Here is a 26,457-nt window from a genome sequence, read left to right on the forward strand (position 1 = left end):
TTTGCCTAGCAACACTTGTTTTTTTTTATCTTAGAGTAACATAAGTGGTTTCAAAATGACTGGCTTTTTAAATATGAAAAAAATGTGATCATTATGTAACCTTTTTGTCTTCTTTTCACTCACATCTGTTCACGCTCCTGCCATCAGATGGAGCCCAAGCATGTGGAAATGTGTTATTCATCTGTTTACATAAATACTGTTTGCTAAGCATTCCTAGGAAATTGAATCAGCTTTATAATTATATGGCTATTTAAACAAAGATGGTCTGAGTTAATTGGAAGTCTACTGCTCGGTATTGAATAGAATATTTTCAACCAGGCCACTGATTATTATAATACTCACCTTTGTGTAGTGGGATGGGTTTAATGAGACCATGTTGGCCTGGGACCACTGTGGTCCCTTTGCCTAGCACATGGTTGCTGATGATGGGTGGGGTTTGGGGTCGCCTCAGTAGAGGGGACATGCTCCGCCGCCTCTTAGGAGCTGCACCCGAGTTGGGTTCTGTTGGGTTTCCTCTTTTCTTGTTCTGAGGTCCTGTGACAAACTCGTCTGCTTCGTCAATCATCATTCCCTGTGATCATACAGAGGAAAACATTTCTTACCTGAAAACTGTTCTGTTCGTCGGTTTCCGTGGTTAACGTGTTACAACAAAGCAAAATAGCATACTGATTAAGATATCAAGTGTTTGTTTATTGCACCAATTATAACATGGATTATGTGGATTAAAAAAATCAAGATTGTTCTATTTGCAATAAAGTTTACGTTGTCATGGTAAAATGTGATGTTCTGCCAAAAAATAAAGCCATTGTGCTCATTAACCGATTGTGTACGGCAGAGCAATAGGGCCAGGGTTTTATATTTTATTTGGAAACTTCTGAGAAAAAAAATCAGAATTTTTGAGATTAAAGTAAAAATTTTCGAGGAAAAAAGCCGAAATTTTCGAGAAAATAAAAGTCAGAAATCTGTAGAAGGCGGGCTTCCATACAGAAGTGACACTCACTCGCGGCTGATAGACATGAACGGCTGAGACCAGGGCCATGGAATTCAGAGTTGTGACAACCGGGGTACAGGAAGTCGGTTGGTGATGTGATTCACGTAGATTCAAATACTTCTAGGCATCGGCTTTCTGTTTGCTAGAGACTAAAACAGAACCACTGCATAACAAGCAAAGATTAAGTAGAAACAAATTACATTTACCTTTACCGCACTTTCTGTATTCTACGGCCACTTCCTGGAACTAGCGGAACTATGTCAATGGCGATCTGTGTCAAAGGCTCCATGAGCCGCCATTGCTGTGTAAAAAATGGACCATTAAGGTCAATGGGAGTGGCTGAACTCTTACTTCCATGGCTCTGGCTGAGACACACTCGCACTCTGTTAATTTCGACTTTTTTCTCAAAATTTTTGACTTTTTTTCCGCGAAAATTTAGACTTTTTTTCTCAAAAATTCCGACTTTTTTCTCGAAAATTTTGACTTTTTTCTCGAAAGTTTTTACTTTTTTTCCTCAAAAGTTTTGAGATTCATCTCATCTCATTATCTCTAGCCGCTTTATCCTTCTACAGGGTCGCAGGCAAGCTGGAGCCTATCCCAGCTGACTACGGGCGAAAGGCGGGGTACACCCTGGACAAGTCGCCAGGTCATCACAGGGCTGACACATAGACACAGACAACCATTCACACCTATGGTCAATTTAGAGTCACCAGTTAACCTAACCTGCATGTCTTTGGACTGTGGGGGAAACCGGAGCACCCGGAGGAAACCCACGCGGACACGGGGAGAACATGCAAACTCCACACAGAAAGGCCCTCGCCGGCCCCGGGGCTCGAACCCAGGACCTTCTTGCTGTGAGGCGACAGCGCTAACCACTACACCACCGTGCCGCCCAGTTTTGAGATTGTTTCTCGAAATTTTTAACTTTTTTCTCGAAATTTCTGACTTTAATCTCGAAAATTCTGAGTTTTTTTTCTCAGAAATTAAAAAAAATATATGTATTTCTTAGTGGAACTATCGCTCTTCCGTACTGATTGAGTGTTTGAGTATTGTAGAAAATGTAGCTGATAATTGAGGACAGGGTGTGAAAGGAGGCACCTTCTTATCTTGTTTAAACGGGTTGCCAAATGTGTGCAGGCGTTTGGGCTGATCAGGGTCGATCTCACGAAGAGGGGAAGGCATCATCTTTAGGTATTCCTGATAGTTTCCCATTTGACCCACAGGAATACTATGCAAATAGTCTACAAAAAACACAAGTTTTTGTATCATTAAAATACTGTCACGTTTTCAATTCACAAATTTTAGTCTTAGCTGTTCATTCAGAAAACTGTGAATGAAAGCTCTGTGTGCTGATATTCACCATATCCTTCGTTTCTTTTTGTGCTTAATGAAGAAAAGCACCCGAACTCAATATTAAAATCCTGAATGAATATTTAACCTGAAAACATTGTGCTTCTCTTTTGAACGCACCTTCATCTTGGCTCCTGATGAGCTTCTGAGTTGTCCTTAAAAGGTTGGAGCGCATGCGTGTGACCTGATCCAGAAGATTCCGCCGTGGAATATCATAAGCATTACGATAGGCCTGGGGCTTGACATCCTGTACAGGAAATACAGAAGGAAATTGTAATACAAATCAATACCTGCTGTATCACCAATGAAACCAAGACATGCAGTGGCCTCCATGATTATTGGCACCCCCTGTAAAGATGAGTGAAAAGGGTTAGAAAAATCCACCTTTTGGTGAAGTAGCTTCATCTCACACTGAAAAATGAGAAAAATCCAAACTTTAATTGAAATAAATTATTTCAGAGAAAAATAAATCCCTCATCAAGACACACATGTGCTACTGTTATTGGCCAATAATCGTGGAAGGTGCTATACATATCAGTTAGACAGTTTTATGAGTAAAACAAACAAACAAACAAAACACTGAAATAATATGTTTAAAATGATGAACTAAATGATGTTTGCATGTAACAATGTCATTCCATACAGTATGTTCATCAGGCCAGCTACACTCTGACCCAAAACATGATCTGTGACATAAATGATTTAGAAGTGAGGCCCTGGATTGGCGCAGCTCGGTTCGACAGACTGTACCTTGTTGAGGAGAGCAATTTGAAATCCAGCAAATTCTTTGAGGTTGATGTCGTTAAGGCGGAGGGGCACCTCGCCTGTGATGCCCTGCAGTAACTGTTTGAAATCACGCCGGTGGGCAAGGGACAGTGTACTTGAGTGATTCTTCACCTTGATGCCAGTCTCCTGAGGGGGCTTTTTACCCACCGACACAATCATCCGATCAGACTCAATCTTTGCCTAAAAAAAAGCAAATGTGGTTGCTTTGCATAAATATGGAATGAAATATGGAAAAGGAACCAAAACGCTGCACTGCAAAAAATGATCTCTTGTTGAGAGAAAATATCTTTAATATGGGTGAATTTATCTCATCTCATCTCATTATCTCTAGCCGCTTTATCCTGTTCTACAGGGTCGCAGGCAAGCTGGAGCCTATCCCAGCTGACTACGGGCAAAAGGCGGGGTACACCCTGGACAAGTCGCCAGGTCATCACAGGGTGAATTTATCTATTATTTCTTATTAGAAGTTTACTAGAACTCAAATATAAGATTATTTAGCTTACTTTGAGATGCTTTTACTAATTTCAAGCCTTAAATTTTCTTATTCTATTGGCAGATAATTTTGCTTCTTTCTAGAATTGAATGCTTAAAATGAGCAAAATTATCTGCCAATAGAATAAGAAAATTTAAGGCTTGAAATTAGTAAAAGCGTCTCAAAGTAAGCTAAATAATCTTATATTTGAGTTCTAGTAAACTTCTAATAAGAAATAATAGATAAATTCACCCATATTAAAGATATTTTCTCTCAACAAGAGATAATTTTTTGCAGTGTGCTCTCTAAAATTGTCTTTGACATTGACGGGTTTTTGGTTAGACCTAGGGTTTACTGTTTTGGGATAAGTTTCTCATTTTTCCCACTGTCTTTATGAACTAAATATGCACTAAGGAATTAAGAGCTTTACTTGACAATACAACGTTCCCTGGACACCAGACCATCACACCTATATGGAGATCTTCCCCAAACTGTTGCCACAATGTTGGGAGTACTCAATTGTGTAAGATGTCTTGTATAGATAGTTTTCACATGACGTCACAGAGTCGGGGATTCCCTGGTGGCGGCCATCTTGGAGGGCTAGCTTACCGTACGGGTCACTGAGCACACATTGTAGCGCGCGAGTTACATTCATTTATATATTATTTACATTTATTTAAAGCTAGCAATGGTGCACACCTGTTGTATTCACGGCTGTCGTAATAGGTCAGATGATGAAGTCAAGCGGAGCTTTTATGGAATTCCCACTGTACGGGAGCACGAAGGCGAGCAAACAAAGAAACTCAGCATACAAAGGAGAAATCTATGGCTTGCGAGAATCAACCGCAAGGATTATCAGCCTTCCAAACACAGCAAAGTCTGCTCCGATCATTTTATAAGTGGTAAGTTGTTTAAATAAACAATCAATTGTGTTTAAGTTTGTTTTTGGAAACCAAAACATCATGTGAACAATCTCTGGAGAATGCCTAACTGGAACCGCTGAGTGTACGTTTACATTGTAATGTACACTTAATATCGCTCATTTGTCACGTTTCTATTTGAAACTTGTCACTTCACTCACGCAAGGGTCATTTTTGAAAAACATTTTAGGTCTATTCTGTAGTCCTGAGCGGTGTGCAGGACTGCGCAAATGTGCGCAGCTTCCCGATTTAAACTGTTTTTTTCTCATCCTTATACTTCCTGTTTCATGGACTGTAATGGATTTGCTTATTTAGTAATTTTAATACAGAATTTACTTTGAAATTATAATCAGACACTCCAACGCCCCCCCTAAAAAAAAAAAAAATCGGATCTGTGCGATTCAGGCGGCATCCGCCAAAATATATATATATGAATATATAAAGTTGTATATATCAGACAGCCTTTAAAGTTTGATGAAGTCAGTTTCAGGCTTTGGAGCAGGCTTTGGCAGTTTCAGGCTTTGGCAGTCCTGCATAGTCACTTGAAAATGCATCTTTGTCCACTTCGTAGGGGTCAATTCCCCCAATCAAGGCCAGTTTGGCTGCATACCGTGAGATGTGTATCTATAGACTTCTGTTTGCTTGATTTTGCCGACATTGATCTTTATTTTAGAAAACTGACTATATAACTTCATAAATTCGTCCGAGATAATGTAGCCAGTAGTGGCGATGGTCCGTTTTGTTTGCCCTCCAAGATGGCGGCTGGGGGGGCGTTCCCCGGAATGCCGTGACGTCAGTGAAAACTATCTATCTATTACAGGGCCCAAACCTGTTCCAGTATGACAATGCTCCTGTGCACAAAGCCAGGTCCATGAAGACACAGAGTAGAAGAACTTGAGTGACCTGGACAGAGCCCTGACCTCAACCCCACTGGACATGTTTGGGATGAAATGTAATGCTGATTGCACTCCAGGTCTTCTCACCTGTCATCAATGCCTGACCTCAGTAATGCTCTTGTGGCTGAATGGGCAAATCCCCACAGCCATGTTGCACAATTTAGTGGAAAGCCTTCCCAGAAACGTTCAAAAAGCACATATGAATATGATGGTCACGTGTCCACAGATTTTTGGCCATATATTTACACAGCTGATAAAGGACTTTTGAGAGATGAAGGGTCTATATATGCACAGTATATATAACAATTCATATTTATTCAATATTTAGTTCATTTTTATAAAAGCTGATGCTCAATTCCAAGTGTGATTTCAAAGGCAAATTTGAAAAAGGTAAGGAGCACTTACCTGCTGGCTGAGTTTTTTTAGGTAGGAAATGACACTGTAACTGAGGCCACAGTCCATGTTGTCAGAGATGAGATTCGGTGCTCCCATCATCCTAAGTGCCTTCTTTAAAGGCTAAAGACAGATATATATATGAGAGAGAGAGAGAGAGAGAGAGAGAGAGATAGGAGTTAAAAAAAAGAGACAGAGACAGACAAAATGAGGTCATTCTCATCAAAGCACAGGATCTCAGCCTCATTATAGATTTTATAACACAGGTTTATTATACAGATTACAGAGACACACACAAAAATGTCTTAATAGTTCCACAACTATTTTTCCATTAGGATATTTGGTATCGTATAAAACCTTTCCGTCATTGTTTAGTTTGACTATTTAAGCATTCGCACATGTTTATTTAAGGATTCACGTATTTTTTATTTAAGTTTTACTGTTTGGCAAGGTTTCCAGATTACATGGAAGTTTACTGCCAAAAATAATATACAATCTACTAAATTCAACATAAACCATTCCCAAACTCAGAAGTAATTATATACAGAGATGACACAATACACCTATTTATTTTCCAATAACAATAACAATATTGAAACCTTAAAAGAGATACGCAGAACCATGGCCTCACTTTTTGTTTATAAATGCCTTGAGACCTCAAGAATGACATAGGAATAGTTTTAAGCGTTAACAATAAATCTAATATAGTAATTTTTACGATTAAAATGATTCATATTAGGTAGCGGTCTAAGTGAATGACCTTGACATCTGTGACGTCACCACAGGAAAGCTATCGGTCTCATCGCCATTTCCGCTATACTAAAACACCTGCAACTCCGATCCTCCATTTTGAGCTAATTTATCACCATGCCACATAGATGTGTTGCTGACGGGTGCAGCAACAGGACAGAAGGTGGATTTATGTTGCATTCATGGCCCAAGAATGTTCAAACTGCAAAGATTTGGACGCGTTTTGCGAGAAATTCACAGGCACATTTTACTGAAGACTCGTATGAAATGTCTGATCTGTTGAGGAGCGTTGGCTGTAAGCCCGTATTGAAAAGGGGTGCAGTACCAACAATTAAAGGAAAAGAAAACTACAAGAAAAGGAAAGCAAGTTCAGTTGCACCAGTTCTCCCGGAGCATGAGCCGAGCAGTAATGGCAGAGTACTCAGTATGGAGAAAATGGAGAATGAGTGGACCACTGGATATTTTTTTTTCCGCTGGATATGCTTGCTTCAGCAGCAATATCTCACCCTTACGTGGAAGAAGCGAATGAACGAAGAACTGAAAGTCAGATTGTTTCAAAACAATCCGGCCACAAGATCGGCCTTCAAGAAGCGAGAACCATAGGCGCCAACTTCATGTCAACATTGGGGGGTCAGAATTATGTTCTTGCACCGTGACGTCATGACATCGGCAGTGTATGTAGTTGAATATCAAAGACTCAGTTTTAAGTCATTTTCATTCATTACTATTCACCATTGCAAGTGGGAAGCGCCCATTTTAACGATAACTTATTATGATGCATTAAAAAAATCTCACGACTTTAAACATTGTATGAAACACAATTTATTCAATAAACAAATTTAGTTTCATGCAATTTTCTTTGAGATGAATTCGGCAGACAACTGTACATGAATGTAGTTTCTGTTAAGAGTTAATGGATATGACAAAGTTAATTTTAATCTTACTTACAAACTTTAACAACACATCTCTTTCATGGCCACGGAAATTAACAAGTAGGCAGTGAGAAAATCATATTCATGAACATGAGAAAATCATATTCACCCTAATAGCCCATCAGCCCTAAAACTTCGCAAAAACATCACTCCTTCTGTCACAAGCGCTGAACTCATTGGTAATTTTTTTCAAATCAATGTGGTCTGTATGTTCCTTGTGTGTGTAAAGAACAGCCAAGTAATTCAGTCTCGGAGCAGTCATGGTGCTCCGCAGGTAGGTCTTAAGTCTGCGCAAAGCACTAAAGGACGTGTAAATTTTGCGTAGTGCAACCTGTCAATCACTCACTGCCAACCATTGGAATATTGCAAGCGGAAAAGGGGGCGGGTCATGTCCGATCATAACATTTTAGGTGACGTTTCTATAGATTACTTATTTTGCATTCAAAGCTAGGCTATTATTTGTTTAGGTGGTTTCAATCGTCAGTTAACATGAGTTCATCTGTACTGTTTACTACTTTTTTCATTACTGGGGTGTTTTTGCCCCCCCAACTTTATCTTTGGGGGGTCAAAAAGGTCCGTGCCCCCCGCAGATGGCGCCAGTGGCGAGAACACAGATGGGTAAGATGCGACTCTCATTTGGATACAAAACAACAACACTCGTCATTTACCTGCATTTAGATTAATACATGTAACTTGTATTGTGTGTTTAAGTTACCGGTATAAGATTATTTAATTTGCTTCAGAATGTAATTGTCTCAGTTCATCTGATTTTTTTAATTAGCCTTTTACGTTTTATCAGTGAAAATGCATGCATGTACATGTATGTTCCATAAGTTATAATGCCTATTCTGTTTTAATGAGAGTCACATGAGACTGTCAGTTCAATTCCATCCAATTCTCTAGATGGCTTTGTTCTCTGGCTTTATTTCGTAAGGTGGGGGCCTCCGTGGCCGACGTGTTGCTATCGGATTCACTTTCCGAGGGTTCGAACTGATACGGTTCTACGTGTATAGCAGTAGCATGTACACACACTCCAATTTCAGGACGATCACAGTCAGATGTATTACTGTCTGAGGAATCCGAAGAATCTTCAATAAATCTGAACAAAGAGGCCACTGCAACCACTCTCGCCTGCTGAGTCTGGCTTTGGCCTATAGCTGTCAAAGGTCTCGGCTTTAAAACCGGTTACCGCTGTGACATCATGCACTCAGGGCTGGCTGGCTCAGCTCGAATGCCAACTTTGCGGTCGATTTTAACTCTCAAATATATATATTTTTTTATTCCCAATTATGCAGCATACAAGAGTCAAGGATGGAGATACTATCCACTCAGAAACATGTTTAAAAATAAAGGTTCTGCGTATCTCCTTTAAGTATCAGCTGATACCGATACACATCTGACACTGTTTTCTTTAAAAACTACTAAGCTTTACATTTTTTAACCAGTTAAACTCTCTCATTTAAAAAGCACATATGTTGTAAATATAATAATTACAATCAAGTCTAAATATAATAAAATATATCTGAACAAGATAAACCTCTCTTTATATTTAAACATTTCCAAATCCAAAAATAAATTACCTTTAATAAATAAATACATACATACATACACTTTTACCCATCTAACACCTAAACATCCCTGGGTGGCATTGCACCTCTTACCAGCAGAAAATAAGGAGGCATGGATTTCAAGTACACCTCAAAGGCTTGTCTCCACTTGAGGTTTGGCTTGAGTTTGTGCACTTTAAACAAGTCATCTGTTAAGTCAAGAAAGTAAGAGGATATTAAATGTCGCCTATAACATTTTTTCATGACAGTACCAGTCAAAAGTTTGGACACACCTACTCATTCATAGGTTTTTCTACATTTTGACTAGCTTCTACATTGTAGAACAATCCTGAAAATATCAAAACTATGAAATAACATATGGGACATGGATGTAATTATGTGATAAACAGAAAAGTGTTTTTTTTTTTAATAAAAGTTTAAATTTAAAGTACTCAGGAATTCTTTGGAAAACCGTGGTCACTTAACAGAGTCCACCGCTGCATACAGAAATGCAACCTGAAACTGTATTATGCAAGGAGGAAGCCATTCATCAATTCTATTCAGAAATGTTGCCAATTTCTCTGGGCCCGAACTCATCTCAGATGAAATGAAATACAGTAGAAACGTGTGCTGTGGTCAGAGGAGTTTACATTTCAGCTTGTTTTTGGGAAAACCGGATGTCAAGTTCTCCGTGCCAAAGGTGAACATGACCATCCAGTTTGTTATCGGAGAAAGGTGCAAAAGCCAGCATCTGTGACGGTATGGGGGTGCATCAGTGCCTACGGTCAATGAAGGTAACATTGACGTGGAGGCGTATATAGGGATTTTAGAGAGACATATGTTACCATCAGCGCAGCGTCTCTTCCCAGGAAGTCCATGCTTATTTCAGCAGGACAATGCCAGGCCTCATTCTGCACGGGCTTCATAGACACAGTGTGTGTGTGCTTGACTGGCCTGCTGCCAGTCCGAATCTGTCTCCTATTGAGAATGTACGGGGAGGCCATGGCCTAATGATTAGAGAAACAGCTTTGGAACCAAAATGTTGCCGGTTCAATTTCTTGGACCAGCAAGAATGGATAAAGTGCCCTTGAGCAAAGCAACTCTTCCCCAGGCTGCTCGGAGTATGTTGTATGTCACTCTGGATATGAGCATCTGCTAAATGCCAGTAATGCCATGTAATGTAATGTATGGCGCATCATGAAGAGAAGAATCAGACAACTGACCATGGACTGTTGAGCAGCTGAAGTCTTGTATCAAGCAAGAATGGACAAAAATTCCAGTTGCAAATCTGCAACAATTAATATCCTCAGATCACATATGATTAAAAAGCATTATTAAAAGGAAAGGTGATGTAACACAATGGTAATGACGCCTCTGTCCCAACTTTTTTGAGTGTGTTGCAGGCATCGAATTCTAACTTCATTTATATTTACAAAATATAATTAAGTTGGTCAGTAAAACTATTGAAAATCTTTTATTTGTATTTTTGTCAGTTAAATAAAGGTTCATGTGAATTAAAAAAAAAAAAAATCACAGATGTTTGTTTTTATTGCATTTTGGACAATATCCCAATTTTTCTGGAAATGGGGTTTGTATGTGTGTCCAAACTTTTAACTGGTACTGTATGTCTTAAGATTAAGACATCATAATGCATAGTGCGTGCATACTAATACAGAATATTCATTTTTAACACATATTAACATGCAACTTCTCTATCACCTTTTTGTGACATGTTATTAATATTAAAGGTATTCGGTATTATTCAGTAACTACGCTGAAACAAATAAGGCACAGTCCTTTCCAAAAGTATTGGAACAACAAAGCCAAATCCTTTGTTTTTGCTATACACTTAAGAGATTGGGTTTTAGAGCAAAAGATGAATATGAGAAGATGCATCAGAATTTCAGTTTTCATTTCCTGATATTTTGAAGCTGAGAAAAGAAGGAACATTGACCAGAGCCATTGCATAACCATTGGGCATAACCAACACAATAATTTGGAATGTCCTGAAAAGGAACCAGACATCAAACAGCCTGGCCAAGGAAAACAAGAACAGTTGATGATAGAAACATTGTGAGAGCTGTGAAGAAAAACTGTAAGAATGCATCAGCAATAAGAATCAGAAGCCCAGATTGGAATTTGAAATACAGATTAGCCACAAAATAAAGGTGAGCCACGAAAGTTCTGGAACCAAGATTATCTCATCTCATCTCATTATCTCTAGCCGCTTTATCCTGTTCTACAGGGTCGCAGGCAAGCTGGAGCCTATCCCAGCTGACTACGGGCGAAAGGCGGGGTACACCCTGGACAAGTCGCCAGGCCATCACAGGGCTGACACATAGACACAGACAACCATTCACACTCACATTCACACCTACGGTCAATTTAGAGTCACCAGTTAACCTAACCTGCATGTCTTTGGACTGTGGGGGAAACCGGAGCACCCGGAGGAAACCCACACGGACACGGGGAGAACATGCAAACTCCACACAGAAAGGCCCTCACCGGCCATGGGGCTCGAACCCGGACCTTCTTGCTGTGAGGCGACAGCGCTAACCACTACACCACCGTGCCGCCACGGAACCAAGATTAATCTCTACCAAAGTGATGGAGGCTAACATGTGGAGAAAGAAAGGATCTGTTCATTATCCAAACACACAAGCTCACTGGTCAAGCATGGTGGAGGTAATGTCATGGCTTGGACGTGTGTAGTTGCTTCTGGAACAGGCTCACTAATATTTATTGATGTAACACGTGATGGTAGCAGCAGAATGAATTCACAAGTCTACACAAACATTGTGTCTGCCAATTTCTAGAGAAAATGTATCCAATCTTATTGTGTGGACTGCTAGTTGGCCTAGTGGCTAGCGTGTCCGCCTCTCGACTGGGAGATCGTGAGTTCTACTCACGGTCTATCATCATAAAAATGGTACCTACTATTGTCTGGCAAGGCACGCTGCAATACAGATGTGAGTGGGGAAGTCAAACTCTTGCAGTTACCAGAGGACCAGCCCCCCACTGTAACCCTAGCTGTATAGGTGAGAGGCCGAAGGCTATCGAAACAGAGATTGGCGCCGCGCCCATTTGACGCCTTAAAGAGTTGGTTAGTACTGGGAAGACCAGATTCTGGTGTGAGAGGGACTTTGACTTGACTTATTGTGAGGAACTTCATCATGCAGCAAGACAATGACCCAAAACACACTGCCAACACAACAAAGGACTTCATCAAGGGGAAAAAGTGGAAGGTTTCAGAAGGGGATAGTCAGTCACCAGACCTTAACTTAATTGAGCAGCATTTCACCTCCTGAAGAGGAGACTGAAGGGAGAAACCCCCTCTAAACAAACAACAACTGAAAGAAGCTCTGATACAAGCCTGAAAAAGCATAACAAAAGAAGAATGCCGCAGTTTGATGATGTCAGTGGATCATCAGCTTGATGTAGTTATTGCAAGCAAACCATGTATGAAGTGGTATTCACTGTCTGTTCCAAAGAACTGGGCGGTCTGCCACCAAAGGCGCCATATTGTAAGTTGTTTAGCACTTCTAGATATAAATATCAGGAAATGAAAGCTGAAATTCCGATCTACTGTCTCATATTCATCTTCCGATCTCAAAACCAAACGTCTTCTGTACATAGCAAAAACAAAATAATTGGCCTTGCCATTACAATACTTTCAGAAGGGACTGTAGTTATGAGAGTGAAAAATGCAAGTCTAGGTCCACTCGACGGATGATGGGATGTTAAAGGAACAGTCCACCGTACTTCCATAATGAAATATGCTCTTATCTGAATTGAGAAGAGCTGCTCCGTACCTCTCCGAGCTTTGCCCGACCTCCCAGTCAGTCAGACGCGCTGTCACTCCTGTTAGCAATGTAGCTAGGCTCAGCATGGCCAATGGTATTTTTTGGGGCTGTAGTTAGATGCGACCAAACTCTTCCACGTTTTTCCTGTTTACATAGGTTCATATGACCAGTGATATGAAACAAGTTCAGTTACACAAATTGAAACGTGGCGATTTTCTATGCTATGGAAAGTCCGCACTATAATGACAGGCGTACTAACACCTTCTGCGCGCTTCGGCAGCGCATTGATATCTGAGCTCCGTATCAATGCGCTGCCGAAGCGCGCAGAAGGTGTTAGTACGCCTGTCATTATAGTGCGGACTTTCCATAGCATAGAAAATCGCTACGTTTCAATTTGTGTAACTGAACTTGTTTCATATCACTGGTCATATAAACCTATGTAAACAGGAAAAACGCGGAAGAGTTTGGTCGCATCTAACTACAGCCCCAAAAAATACCGTTGGCCATACTGAGCCTAGCTACATTGCTAAGAGGAGTGACAGCGCGTCTGACTGCGTCTGACTGACTGGGAGGTCGCGCAAAGCTAGGAGAGGTACGGAGCAGCTCGTCTCAATTCAGATAAGAGCATATTTCATAATGGAAGTATGGTGGACTGTTCCTTTAAGGAATTAAGGAAAATTCCTTCTAGCTTTGGGAACTGAAACACACACTTACCGAGGAGAGGCAATAGTACGGGGTAGTTGTAAGGCATGACAAAAAGATTCACGCAAGTGAGAGTGGTGCTAGCTTTCAGGTAGCCGAAGGGCTGCACTACATCGCTGTGCTTACCACTGCAGCTCACAAACACCTGGGTGGAAGGGGAAAAGTGTTAGCAGAGCTCGGCCTCTCCTGAGCACAGCTCCCTCAGCTCTCACACAATCCTTTGAGACACAGTGACTTCATCAATGCCTCATCATGTGGAGTACTCCACAGAGGCAAGCTAAAAATAGCGTCAAAAGTACTACCTCGGGTATATCTCTGCCTCTTGATTTTTTCCATGAAAGATTTTTTTATTTTTATTTATTTATTTTAGAAGAATGGGTCCCTTGACAACATACCACATGGCTACAAATTCTAAACCATACTTACTTTACTTTAGCTGTTAAGTATTACTTTAAGAAATCCTTATTATGGGCCAATTAATAGCATTCCAGTGCCTCAAATGAATTTCTACTGTTGCCCATTTCCATACACACTGCACATCAGAATACACTCAGCTGGCTGCACTTATTCACTCAGCTGCTAGTACAAAAATATGTTTACTGTCTAATCTATTAATAATGGCGTCCACAACATTATAGAAAAGTGTAACGTAACATAATTTACGATGATATTGATATTGTCACAGCACCCGGCCTTAAAATCAGCTAACGTTAATGCACTTAATGCTCAACTGTAGTACAGTGGTGCTTGAAAGTTTGTGAACCCTTTAGAATTTTCTATATTCCTGCATAAATATGACCTAAAACATCTTCAGATTTTCACACAAGTTCTAAAAGTAGATAAAGAGAACCCAGTGAAACAAATGAGACAAAAATATTATACTTGGTCATTTATTTATTGAGGAAAATGATCCAATATTACATATCTGTGAGTGGCAAAAGTATATGAACCTCTAGGATTAGCAGTTAATGTGAAGGTGAAATTAGAGTCAGGTGTTTTCAATCAATGGGATGACAATCAGGTGTGAGTGGGCGCCCTGTTTTATTTAAAGAACAGGGATCTATCAAAGTCTGATCTTCACAACACATGCTTGTGGAAGTGTATCATGGCACGAGCAAAGGAGATTTCTGAGGACCTCAGAAAAAGCGTTGTTGATGCTCATCAGGCTGGAAAAGATTATAAAACCATCTCTAAAGAGTTTGGACTCCACCAATCCACAATCAGACAGATTGTGTACAAATGGAGGAAATTCAAGACCATTGTTACCCTCCCTGGGAATGGTCGACCAACAAAGATCACTCCAAGAGCAAGGCATATAATAGTCGGCGAGGTCACAAAGGACCCCAGGGTAACTTCGAAGCAACTGAAGGCCTCTCTCACATTGGCTAATGTTAATGTTCATGAGTCCACCATCAGGAGAACACTGAACAACAAATGGTGTGCATGGCAGGGTTGCAAGGAGAAAGCCACTGCTCTCCAAAAAGAACATTGCTGCTCGTCTACAGTTTGCTAAAGATCATGTGGACAAGCCAGAAGGCTATTGGAAAAATTTTTTGTGGACGGATGAGACCAAAATAGAACTTTTTGGTTTAAATGAGAAGCGTTATGTTTGGAGAAAGGAAAACACTGCATTCCAGCATAAGAACCTTATCCCATCTGTGAAACATGGTGGTGGTAGTATCATGGTTTGGGCCTGTTTTGCTGCATTTGGGCCAGGACGGCTTGCCATCATCGATGGAACAATGAATTCTGAATTATACCAGCGAATTCTAAAGGAAAATGTCAGGACATCTGTCCATGGACTGAATCTCAAGAGAAGGTGGGTCATGCAGCAAGACAACGACCCTAAGCACACAAGTCGTTCTACCAAAGAATGGTTAAAGAAGAATAAAGTTAATGTTCTGGAATGGCCAAGTCAAAGTCCTGACCTTAATCCAATGGAAATGTTGTGGAAGGACCTGAAGCGAGCAGTTCATGTGAGGAAACCCACCAACATCCCAGAATTGAAGCTGTTCTGTACAGAGGAATGGGCTAAAATTCCTCCAAGCCGGTTTGCAGGACTGATCAACAGTTACCGGAAACGTTTAGTTGCAGTTATTGCTGCACAAGGGGGTCACACCAGATACCGACAGCAAAGGTTCACATACTTTTGCCACTCACAGATATGTAATATTGGATCATTTTCCTCAATAAATAAATGACCAAGTATAATATTTTTGTCTCATTTGTTTAACTGGGGGGCGGCACGGTGGTGTAGTGGTTAGCGCTGTCGCCTCACAGCAAGAAGGTCCTGGGTTCGAACCCCGGGTCCGGCGAGGGCCTTTCTGTGTGGAGTTTGCATGTTGTCTGCGTGGGTTTCCTCCGGGTGCTCCGGTTTCCCCCACAGTCCAAAGACATGCAGGTTAGGTTAACTGGTGACTCTAAATTGACCGTAGGTGTGAATGTGAGTGTGAATGGTTGTCTGTGTCTATGTGTCAGCCCTGTGATGACCTGGCGACTTGTCCAGGGTGTACCCCGCCTTTCGCCCGTAGTCGGCTGGGATGGGCTCCAGCTTGCCTGCGACCCTGTAGAAGGATAAAGCGGCTAGAGATAATGAGATGAGATGTTTAACTGGGTTCTCTTTATCTACTTTTAGGACTTGTGTGAAAATCTGATGATGTTTTAGGTCATATTTATGCAGAAATATAGAAAATTCTAAAGGGTTCACAAACTTTCAAGCACCACTGTACGTAGTTGTATCAGAAGCCAGTGAACATGCTGAGGTATAAGAAAGATTGGCATCCAATACACCACAATTACACATTTTATTTATGTATAATTTACTTTAAAATGGTGATTTCATGTTCGTCAATGACTTTCTCTATTGGGGATTATTTTTAAAACGTTGTTTATGTTCAACTCACTTTGATTTATGAGTAACTTTACTGGGTCAACAGGACATGCATTGATATCATTTAATAAAAACTAACATCAGAAAGGTAAGTCTCACCTGCCAGCACATGTGAGGGGACTTCCTTTCCAGAATGTATTGGGTGAGAGGTGATGGCTCCAGCTCGTACTTATCGAAGGGCAGCTTGTCAATCACCATAGGCTCACAGTCGGCGCAAGAGAAACGCACAACTGGATGAGCAGATCGAGGAGGCTAAGAGAGTGAGTAAAACACACAGTGTTAAAGTACATGTGCGGTGTTGGAGAACAGCTGATTTTTGACATCACAGCACTAGATGGCATCAACCCAGGTGTCGCAAGCACATAACCCACAAAGCTGCTCAATCAGGGAATGGCAATGCTGCATTGAACTAAGTTGCACTACTTTACAAGTACTGCTAAAAAAAAAAAAAAAAACAGTACTGCTACAAAGACATTTTAACGATAAAAATTCAGTCAACTAGAAAACAGCAGATTTTTTAAAGCTGATTTAATCAAATACAAATGTCCAGTTTGGTTATCCACAGGCGGTAGTGCACACAACACTAATAAGGGAAGAAAGAGCAGAGAGGTGGAAATGACCTCATGTCCAGAGTCGGGCAGTAAAGGACTACTGCAGCTGAGTGAAAAGGCGAGGTAGAGTATTGCTGCTGCCTCAATCAGATGGCAGTCACACTCTCAGTGCCCACACAGCAAGGAAAAGCAGGATACCAAACATAGCTCAATAAGAGGCAGGTTTCACCTTCAGGCTCCTATTATGGCTCGTAAAACTACTCTACTGCTCGCTTAGTCAGTGTTCCATAACATTAAGCCCATTTCTACTGACCTGGGTTCAGCATTCTGAGTCTGTCTTTGGGAACATTATGCCCAATACTACTGATTTAGCTTCAGGTCATTTTTAGCATTCTATATTCTCACATGTATACTACAAATCTAGGATGGGCTCGATAACATGTGCCAAGCTTCTGGGTTTACAGAGACTAAGGCTTGTTTTGTTTGACCATTCAACTCCATTTCTGTATTTTGAAAACTGATCCACTGATGCTTTCAACTACAAGGAGCAAATATTTAGTTTCACTCAAAACAACATGATGCCTTCAAATTAGAACGAGCACATGGTTAACGTCTTTCTCTATCTGACAACAAACATCTTGCTGATTACAGAGAGAAGCTGCTTTCTCCAAGCCAAGAAAAACGTGTCCAGGAAATACACAGTTCTTGTATGCTAACTGGATTAGTGGTTAATTGATTGCTGCTGTCATGGTGTTTGGCTGGCAAAAAAAAAAAAAAAATAGCAAAGCTGGCAGAACATCTGCATATTCTGCTAAAGTCCAAAACAAAAGTGTCAGCTGGAGTGAATAGTGTGTGGACAGTTAAAGTGCCATTCCACCATTGTATGTATTCTTTTGGCATAAAATACAATATATTTTATGACAACATGACTAGACAGAGAAATCTTTTAGCTTCAAAATGATATATCAAACATAATTTTTTGACAACGACAAGTATATTAATTTTGCGATCAAAGTCACCTACCCTTTTAATTTCCGCGCGGTAGTGAAACGTGATGTCATTGGCAGGTTCCCCTTCTTGTGTACCACGTGTCGGTCTATTTTTAGACCAGGAAACCCCTAAAGTGAGAGAGTCATTTCTCCTCGTATATGGGGGCCAAAAAAATTGCGAAAAATTTTGAGTTAATCTTTCAGTTAGCTAGATTTATTGGTATTAGCTAGATTTATTGGTATTATTTTTATCGCGTTCTATCCGCCATTGCTGATAATATGTGCCACGTCACGTGGTACACAAGAAGGGGAACCTGCCGATGACATCACGCGCGGAAATTGAAAGGGTAGGTGACTTTGGTCGCAAAATTAATATACTTGTCGTTGTCAAAAAATTATGTTTGATATATCATTTTGAAGCTAAAAGATTTCTCTATCTAGTGATACCATTTATATATGTTGTCAAAATATATTGTATTTTATGCCAAAGAATACATCCAATGGTGGAATGGCACTTTAAGATGAGTTGTATGAAGTTATGGTTGGATTGTATATTATAACTCACCAGGGTGGGAGAGTTCTGGTCGGGCCAGAAGGACTCTGGAATCGGCCAGTGGCCCACAGGGACACCAGTTTTGGGGTTCGGCCGAACATATATCAGCTTGTGGCAGCTGTGCCAAGGTTGGGAGCTGAAGGACGACAGAGGTCGTGCTGGATCCACCAGACCATCTGCACGGCAAAAAACAAACAACTGAAGTGAAAGTGATCACGTCAAGCAGACGCTATGAGGTTTTTATATACATTCTTCAACATTACATCAAATGTTCTTATAATGCTACAAGGAGATGTTTAAACAGAGATTTTAATTCCATCACTGGATTTCAGACTTAATTCCTCTTTCTCTCCTGTGTATCAAACATATAGCTTGGAAAAAAAGCTATGCTGGAAAAAAAAATAAAAATCCCATAATCCACACTCACTTTATCACACTGTAAGACCAGTGTGCTGTGCCAATCCCCAGATTCATACCTTCACCTACAGGAGGTGGATCTGGGCCCGTCTTCTCAAAATTAATAACAACTCCACTCAGAACCTTCTGCACCAGAGACTCCAGACACTGGTTCAACATCCTCTGTGTCCTAACACAGTATGACCGACCTTGAAAACACCAACAAAAAATGTATAATTTATATTCGGCCAACTATAAAAATCCTGGCAGTGTAATATCTACTAAGCGCTGAGCACCAGAAAAAAAAAACTCTGAAAAGAAACAAAATAAACACAATTATACTCTGTTTTCAGAGCTGTACTCACTAAGTCCCACATTAACTCCTCCCAAACAGGCTTCGAGCTTAATGGTGTTCTTTGACCTTGGCCTACATGCACTTGTATGAAGATGTGTTTTTCAATGTAAATTGCTCTGGATGGATAGTGTTTGTTAAATGCTGTAGATATAAATGTGCTGATTAGAATAAAAGGAACTGTCTTTTCACTCAGTTAGGACAAGTACAAATTACCTTCTGTACTATCAGAATAGTCATATCTAATTATTATAATGACAGACAGCAGTCAGGCTTTAATGATCCCAGATAAGAGCTTAGTCTCTGTTAAGATTTCTCTTACAGTTCCTCATCTGAATTGCAATCCAATATAGCTCTCTATTTACGTGAATATAGTGGACAGAGTATGAATATTATACACATGATATTACTTTTACAGCCTAGAGTGGATATAAGTAGTATACGGCAGATTCTACCGTAACTGGATCCATTAACCACTTGCCCACAAAATAAGAAATTTTCCTTGTCCTTTTTTCAGTGAGGTAATATTTTCAAGATTGAAAATATGGTAATTGGTCTTCTAAAACAGCACATGTAATTTAAAAATACACTGAGTATATCAATAAAAGATTTTTAAAGAATAAAGTTCTATTTCTTTGACATATCTAACAGACATAACTCCCATTTTAAAAATCACTTTCATTATCCCTGTTGCTATCGTCAGTGAATTTCTGTCAGATGACCTGACGATAGACTCAGCCATTATGGATCTTTGGTAGTTATCGTGTGGAAGCAGGCTTTATCATTTTTGGGTGTCAACAGATAGAGTTGAAATAGATTAACAGTGAAAAAACTATTTCGTTCACGAGAGAAGCCCACAGTTATTTTTAAAAAATGCTATCGTCAGTCTGTCAGTCAAATGCACCTGACGATAGCAAAATTCAAGCCCTCACCACGCACATGTTGACTGATGCAAAGAGGAAATTCTACTGCGCATGATTTTTGTGACAGCAGACATTTACTTCCGGGCAAGACTTAGAGTTCTGACAGCTAGATTTCATCAAATAAATCAAGGTAAGATTTTCAGTCAGCTATCCTGACGATAGAAATTTTTGACGATAGAAACATTGAAAATATATTTGTGCATTCATATTTAAATTTTTCTGGAGGAAAACTATCGTAAGTTGAGATAAATCAGAGCCACTTGCGACCCTTTCAGCCGACAGGCCATTTCAATGTGTTATTTCCCCGTGAAAGTGATACAGTCGTGTCTATCGTCACTGTTCTGACAATTATTGTTGATATTTCAATTTTGAAAATAAATTTTATCTTTTTTATTTCAATATTTTATTTTATTATTTGGTTCTAGTGATGAGGTATTTAATATTATTACTAAATTTGTCAGATTAATAATGTAAGAAACAGTTTTGTTGCTATTGTCATCTCGAGTGTCTGTCAGAATATGATGGTAGACGTTAGTTTGTCTGTCAGATTTTGATGATAGAAACCGATGCGTTTCTATTGTCATTTAGCATGTCTGTCATGTCAGGCTTTTATTAATTAGTTACCAGGACTACTGTCCTAAAATTTACTGTGAATGTCTAAGACCCCAAATGCTACTAGAAAAACTTAATAGAATGATCACAATAATCAATTCAGCAATTTAAGGAGATGGGACTTAACTGGCCTCTGTTATGGTAGAATCTGCCATACACGGATACAGTGGATAAATACAGTACCAGTCAAAAGTTTGGACACACTTACTCATTACTATGAATGTGTCCAAACTTTTAACTGGTACTTTATATATGGGCAGTGGTGGCTCAAAGGTTAAGACTCTGAGTTACTGGCCAGAAGGTCATGGATTCAAGCCCCATGACCACCAAGCAGCTTGAGCAAGGCCTTTAACCCTCTCTACTCCAGGGGCACCGTATCAGGGCTGACGCAGTGCTCTGACCCCAGCGTCCAAACAAGCTGGGATATATATACAATGAAAGAAATGATCTGTGCTGTAATGTACATGTGACAAATAAAGGATTCTTTTTCTATATAAAAAGTCTACACACCCCTGTGAAACTTGAAAGTTTTTTAGGGGTGTAAAAAAAATGTAATCAGGATAAATCATATCAGATCTTTTTCCACCTTAAATGTAATACTGCAACCAACAAAATTCAAGTGAAAAACAAATATAAACATTTTAGGGGGGAAAAAAGAAAAACCTTAAATTAACTTGGGTGCATAAGTGTGCACACCCTTTAACTAACACTTAGTGAAGCACTTTTTGCTTGTTATACAGCAATCAGCCTTTGTGACTGAGAGTCTATCAATGTAACACATCTTGACTTGGCAATTTTATTCCACTCGTCCTTGCAAAAATGATCTATATTTATCAAAATATGAGAGGATCTCTTGTGCATAGTCCTCTTCAAGTCATTCCACAGGTTTTTCAATCGGATTTAGATCTGGACTCTGACCGGGCCATTCTAAAAAAAAATTTCTTCTAAAGCCATTCCTTTATTGCTTTGGATTTCTGCTTTGGATTATTATCATGCTGGAAGGTGAAATTCTTCATCTTCAGCTGTCTAACAGAGGCCTGCAGGTTTGGTGCCAAAACAAATTGGTATTTGGACCTATCCATGATTCCCTCGATCTTGGCTAGAACCCCAGTCCCAGGTGAAAAGAAGCAGTCCCATAGCATAGCATGATGCTGTCACCACCATGAACATGATGTTCTTTGGGTGATAAGGTATCTTGTTTTTTTTTTTAAGATTTTTTTTTGGGCTTTTTTCACCTTTATTATTGGATAGGACAGTGTAGAGACAGGAAACGAGCGGGAGAGAGAGACGGGGAAGGACCAGGAAACGACCCCGGGCCGGAACCGAACCCGGGTCCCCGGATTCATGCCACGACGCCCCATCCACCCAAGCCACGACGCCCCCAGGTATCTTGTTTTTGAAGCAAACATATCTTTTAGAATTATACTAAAAAAATTTCTGCACTGGTCTCATCAGACCAGAACACATTTTGTCACATGGTTTGAGATGGTTATCCATGCTTGGATTCTTTTTTTCCTCGAGAAAGAGCTTCCATCTAGCCACCCTACCCCAGACATGAAGGATATGAAAGATTGTTATCACATGCAGGGAGTGAGTGAGCGAGCAGCGTTTGCCAGATATTCCTGTAGCTCCTTTAATGTTGCTGTAGGCCTCTTGGCAGCCTCCCTGATAAGTCGTCTTCTTGTCCTTTCATCAGTTTTGGAGGAATATCCAGCCAAGTTATTGCAAGTTTAACTGCAACTAAGTTATTGTAAGTTTTTTTCTTTCTTGTTGTTGTTGGTTGCTATATCACATTAAAAGGTGGAAAAAGACCCAGCATGATTTATCTTGGTTTCATTTTTTGCATCACCCCCCCCATGGCGCCTGTTAGGCAGCAAGAGATCAGTCAGTTCTCGAAGTTGATGTGTTGGAAGCAGGAAAAATGGGCAAGCGCAAGGATCTGAGTGACTTTTACAAGGGCCAAATTGTGATGGCTAGATGACTGGGTCTGAGCATCTCCAAAATGGCACATCTTGTGGGGTTTTCCCGGTATGCAGTGGTTAGTGCCTACCAAAAGTGATCCAAAGAAGGACAACCAGTGAACCGGCGAGAGGGTCATGGGTGTTGAAGGCTCATTGATTCACATGGGGCACGAAGTCTAGCCCATATTTTCCAATCCCACAGAAGAGCTACTGTAGCACAAACTGCTGAAAAAGTTAATGCCAACACCTTTCTGTTTTAGTCAGCATTAGCTTTTACAGCAGTTTGTGCTACAGTAGCTCCTCTGTGGGATGCCATGTCAACTGGTCTGTAAACTTGCCATGACATGCCATGTCACCTGGTCTGTAAACATCAGGAGCATATCGCACCTAGAAATCATTATAGTCTGATCATTTTTCTTTTCAAAACCATGACAAAATGTGAATAAAAGCGATTTATATGTGCAAGAAAGAATTAAACAGGTTTTAGGATTTTAAATGTTTTAAGGTTTTAATTGTATCAAATCCATCTGTAACCTTCGCCATGTGTAACATTGTCTGTTAAACAGCAAAACCATTTGACTGTGTATAGTTAAGAGGAAATGAAATAGGCTAATCAAGTGTCAAATGGAGATAACATTCTTACTGCCAGGGATAAGTGTGTTTCTGTAGGAAATTGTGAACACTCGTGACATAGGTAAAGTGCATTTCTAAGTAGCGTGTGAAGGCATTGCATGGGACATTGCAGGGAACATACTGTAACTATCCTCTGCTACTTTCAAATCAAGTGAAGGAGAGAAAAGTGCCTTCAAGTGGCTTTGAACAAGTTGTGCTAGTACCTCCAGTAACCTCACACATCTGGGTGATGGCTGATTCATCACTGGGCACACTGCCAAGCTGCTCGGTGTCAGGGACAGCTGCACCAGGCATGCGCAACACCAGGGCAAAGAGACGCTGGTCCCAGCGGAACGGCTCCTTGGTTAGCTCACTCCCGGGTAATGGGGAGTTCAGAGGCAGGTGAAGCTGAGGATGAATAGGAACAAGGGCACATCAGAGTTGATGAGATACAGTATGCTATAAAGAGTGTGTGTGTGTGTGTGTGTGTGTGTGTTATATGGACACGAGTGTTTTCCTGGAAAATACGCCACTCATATTTTTCATATAAGCTACATCTGGGACATGGAGAACGACAACCGTGATACAATTCTCTACATGCCATTTAGAGGAAAACGATGAATTGTTTTGATAAATTTGGGTAATTTTTTGTTTGTGAATGCATCTGTGTAATAAAAAGAAAATGACACGTTGGCTTGAAGATATGAAGTTTATCTTCTCGTGTTGAAAAACTCGCATTTTTCATACGAAATACATTGCGGATCTGAGTGACTCTTCGACTCGTTCAATATCATGCTAGCTGAATGGAATGTATCCGATATACCACGAAAAAGTCAGCCAATATTATTATTATACATACACATTCAGTGGAACAAACCTGGCGGCCATGTTTGTTTACAAATTGTTACAGTTGCTCTTTAGCATGGAAGTTTTACATGTAATACGTATCTTATGGGGGGCGGCACGGTGGTGTAGTGGTTAGCGCTGTCGCCTCACAGCAAGAAGGTCCTGGGTTCGAGCCCTGTGGCCGGCGAGGGCCTTTCTGTGCGGAGTTTGCATGTTCTCCCCGTGTCCGCGTGGGTTTCCTCCGGGTGCTCCGGTTTCCCCCACAGTCCAAAGACATGCAGGTTAGGTTAACTGGTGACTCTAAATTGAGCGTAGGTGTGAATGTGAGTGTGAATGGTTGTCTGTGTCTATGTGTCAGCCCTGTGATGACCTGGCGACTTGTCCAGGGTGTACCCCGCCTTTCGCCCGTAGTCAGCTGGGATCGGCTTGCCTGCGACCCTGTAGAACAGGATAAAGCGGCTAGAGATAATGAGATGAGATGAGACGTATCTTATGGCATTTTCAATCCACTGTGACAGTTTACTGCAGGCGCCGCTGGCGAACAAAGACATGCCTCTGTGCATGCGCAGCAGAAAACTTTCTCACTGGATATTCGCATCAGCGCCGACGTGTTGTCATGTTGTCTTGACAACCATGCAATATCGTAAACCATATTGAACGCTCATTCTCCACTGGGTGGAATGGCGTAATACACATAGGATAAGCAGTATGCTAACAATATTGCATGCTGTTGAACCAAATGAATGAAACCCGCTAGAAGGGAACAGAATACGTTTTTATTCCATGGAAAAAGCATCCTGTACGTATAATACGCATATTTCACTCCGATGACATCACTCCCAGTGTTTTCCCACTGACTAGACACGCGTTGTCAAAATGGCGAACCAGTTCAAAAAAATAACTTTGATTAACTTGCATTTTTTTGTGGATGTGTCTATATAATATAAAGAACATTACACGTTTGCGCAAAGATATGAGGTTTATCTTCTTGTGTTGAAAAATATTTCACTCGTTTGCTTTGCTCACTCATGATTCACCACTTGAAGATAAACTTCATATCTTCGCGCAAACGTGTAATATCTTACATATGTACAGCACAATCTCCACAACTACATTTCCTATAATCCCCTCAGTTCCTGCCCCGGATGATATCCGCTTCATCTCATCTTTCACTGCACCACATAAATTGTGACGCAGGCTCGTCCATAAAAATGGGGACTGGAGTAAGGCTCGCTCTTTTTGGCTCTTTCGGACTGGCGTGATTAGAGGCAACTCGCTACTCTCTCTGCCTCTCTCGGACAGGTGCATGCAGACACGCCTCGTACTCTCTTTGCCTCGCGCCCTCTGACTGGTGCGCTGACCGGCTTCTCTCTGCCTCTGGCTTCTCCTCTCAGTCCAGCGCATGCAGATGCGCCTCGCGCTCTCTGGCCTCGTGCTCTCTGCCATCGGTTACCTTCTCGGACCGGTGCACCCAGACGCGCCTCTCTCTCTCTGACCGACGCGCTGTCGGTATTAAAAAGAGGCCCGTGAACTTTCGACTAAGGACCTTCTAGATCATGAGATCCCGCCTGGGAAGAACTTTTGCAACATATTAAACCACATTGAAACTGCTCTGCTCTTTTCAGAAAAGTACACCCAGACGGAGGATCACTGCCAAACTCCTTCATGCTGCCATGCAAGAGTGGTCCCAAGTAAGGCTGGCATTTTGGACAACGTTAGTCTTAGTTTGATTAATTTATGTGAAAAGTGCTACTTAAACCTAAGGTTGTTTCAAGTGAGCACACAATAATCACATAGTTCTGGTTTGATCATGTTATTGTATTTCTCAGTTTTCCTCTGGTAGATAGATTTTGCATGCTTTATCGCTTTTATCGTTCTCTCTCTAACACTATTATACACATCAGAACATTCAGACTTCAGTAAACTAAGGGCTAGTTAGCTCAGTTGATTAGATCGTGGTGCTTATAATGCTGAGATCATGGGTTCGACCTATGCAGGAGCCAAAAATTATTTATGCGCCTTTGTTAGAATCCTTTGTCTAATCAGTCATACAGAGCGCCTACAGCCCCTCCCCCACTTTTTGCGCGCGCAAACAACTCTTTGTTAAACCTGCACACACACACACTATATATATATATATATATATATATATATATATATATATATATATATATATATATATACACATACACCTAATCTTATTACGTCATATCACCATTTTTGTGCCTTG

General features: G+C 40.7%; 1 protein-coding gene across 2 annotated transcripts in view; it reads right to left on the reverse strand.

The window, feature by feature from the left end:
* ints6l (integrator complex subunit 6 like) overlaps positions 1-26,457 on the reverse strand; it is an 83,183-nt gene that overhangs the window by 33,807 nt on the left and 22,919 nt on the right. For both annotated transcript variants that reach the window (XM_060927807.1, XM_060927806.1), the window contains exons 5-15: positions 23,606-23,789; positions 19,002-19,130; positions 18,538-18,701; positions 16,532-16,684; positions 13,555-13,687; positions 9,152-9,246; positions 5,821-5,931; positions 3,092-3,307; positions 2,462-2,588; positions 2,090-2,232; positions 343-571 (exon numbers count right to left, since the gene is read on the reverse strand). In XM_060927807.1, coding sequence (XP_060783790.1) covers positions 343-571; positions 2,090-2,232; positions 2,462-2,588; positions 3,092-3,307; positions 5,821-5,931; positions 9,152-9,246; positions 13,555-13,687; positions 16,532-16,684; positions 18,538-18,701; positions 19,002-19,130; positions 23,606-23,789 — 1,684 coding nt within the window. The remainder of the gene's footprint in view (positions 1-342; positions 572-2,089; positions 2,233-2,461; positions 2,589-3,091; positions 3,308-5,820; positions 5,932-9,151; positions 9,247-13,554; positions 13,688-16,531; positions 16,685-18,537; positions 18,702-19,001; positions 19,131-23,605; positions 23,790-26,457) is intronic.

Source organism: Neoarius graeffei, chromosome 8 (assembly GCF_027579695.1).
Source record: "Neoarius graeffei isolate fNeoGra1 chromosome 8, fNeoGra1.pri, whole genome shotgun sequence".
Taxonomy (NCBI): Eukaryota; Metazoa; Chordata; class Actinopteri; order Siluriformes; family Ariidae; genus Neoarius; species Neoarius graeffei.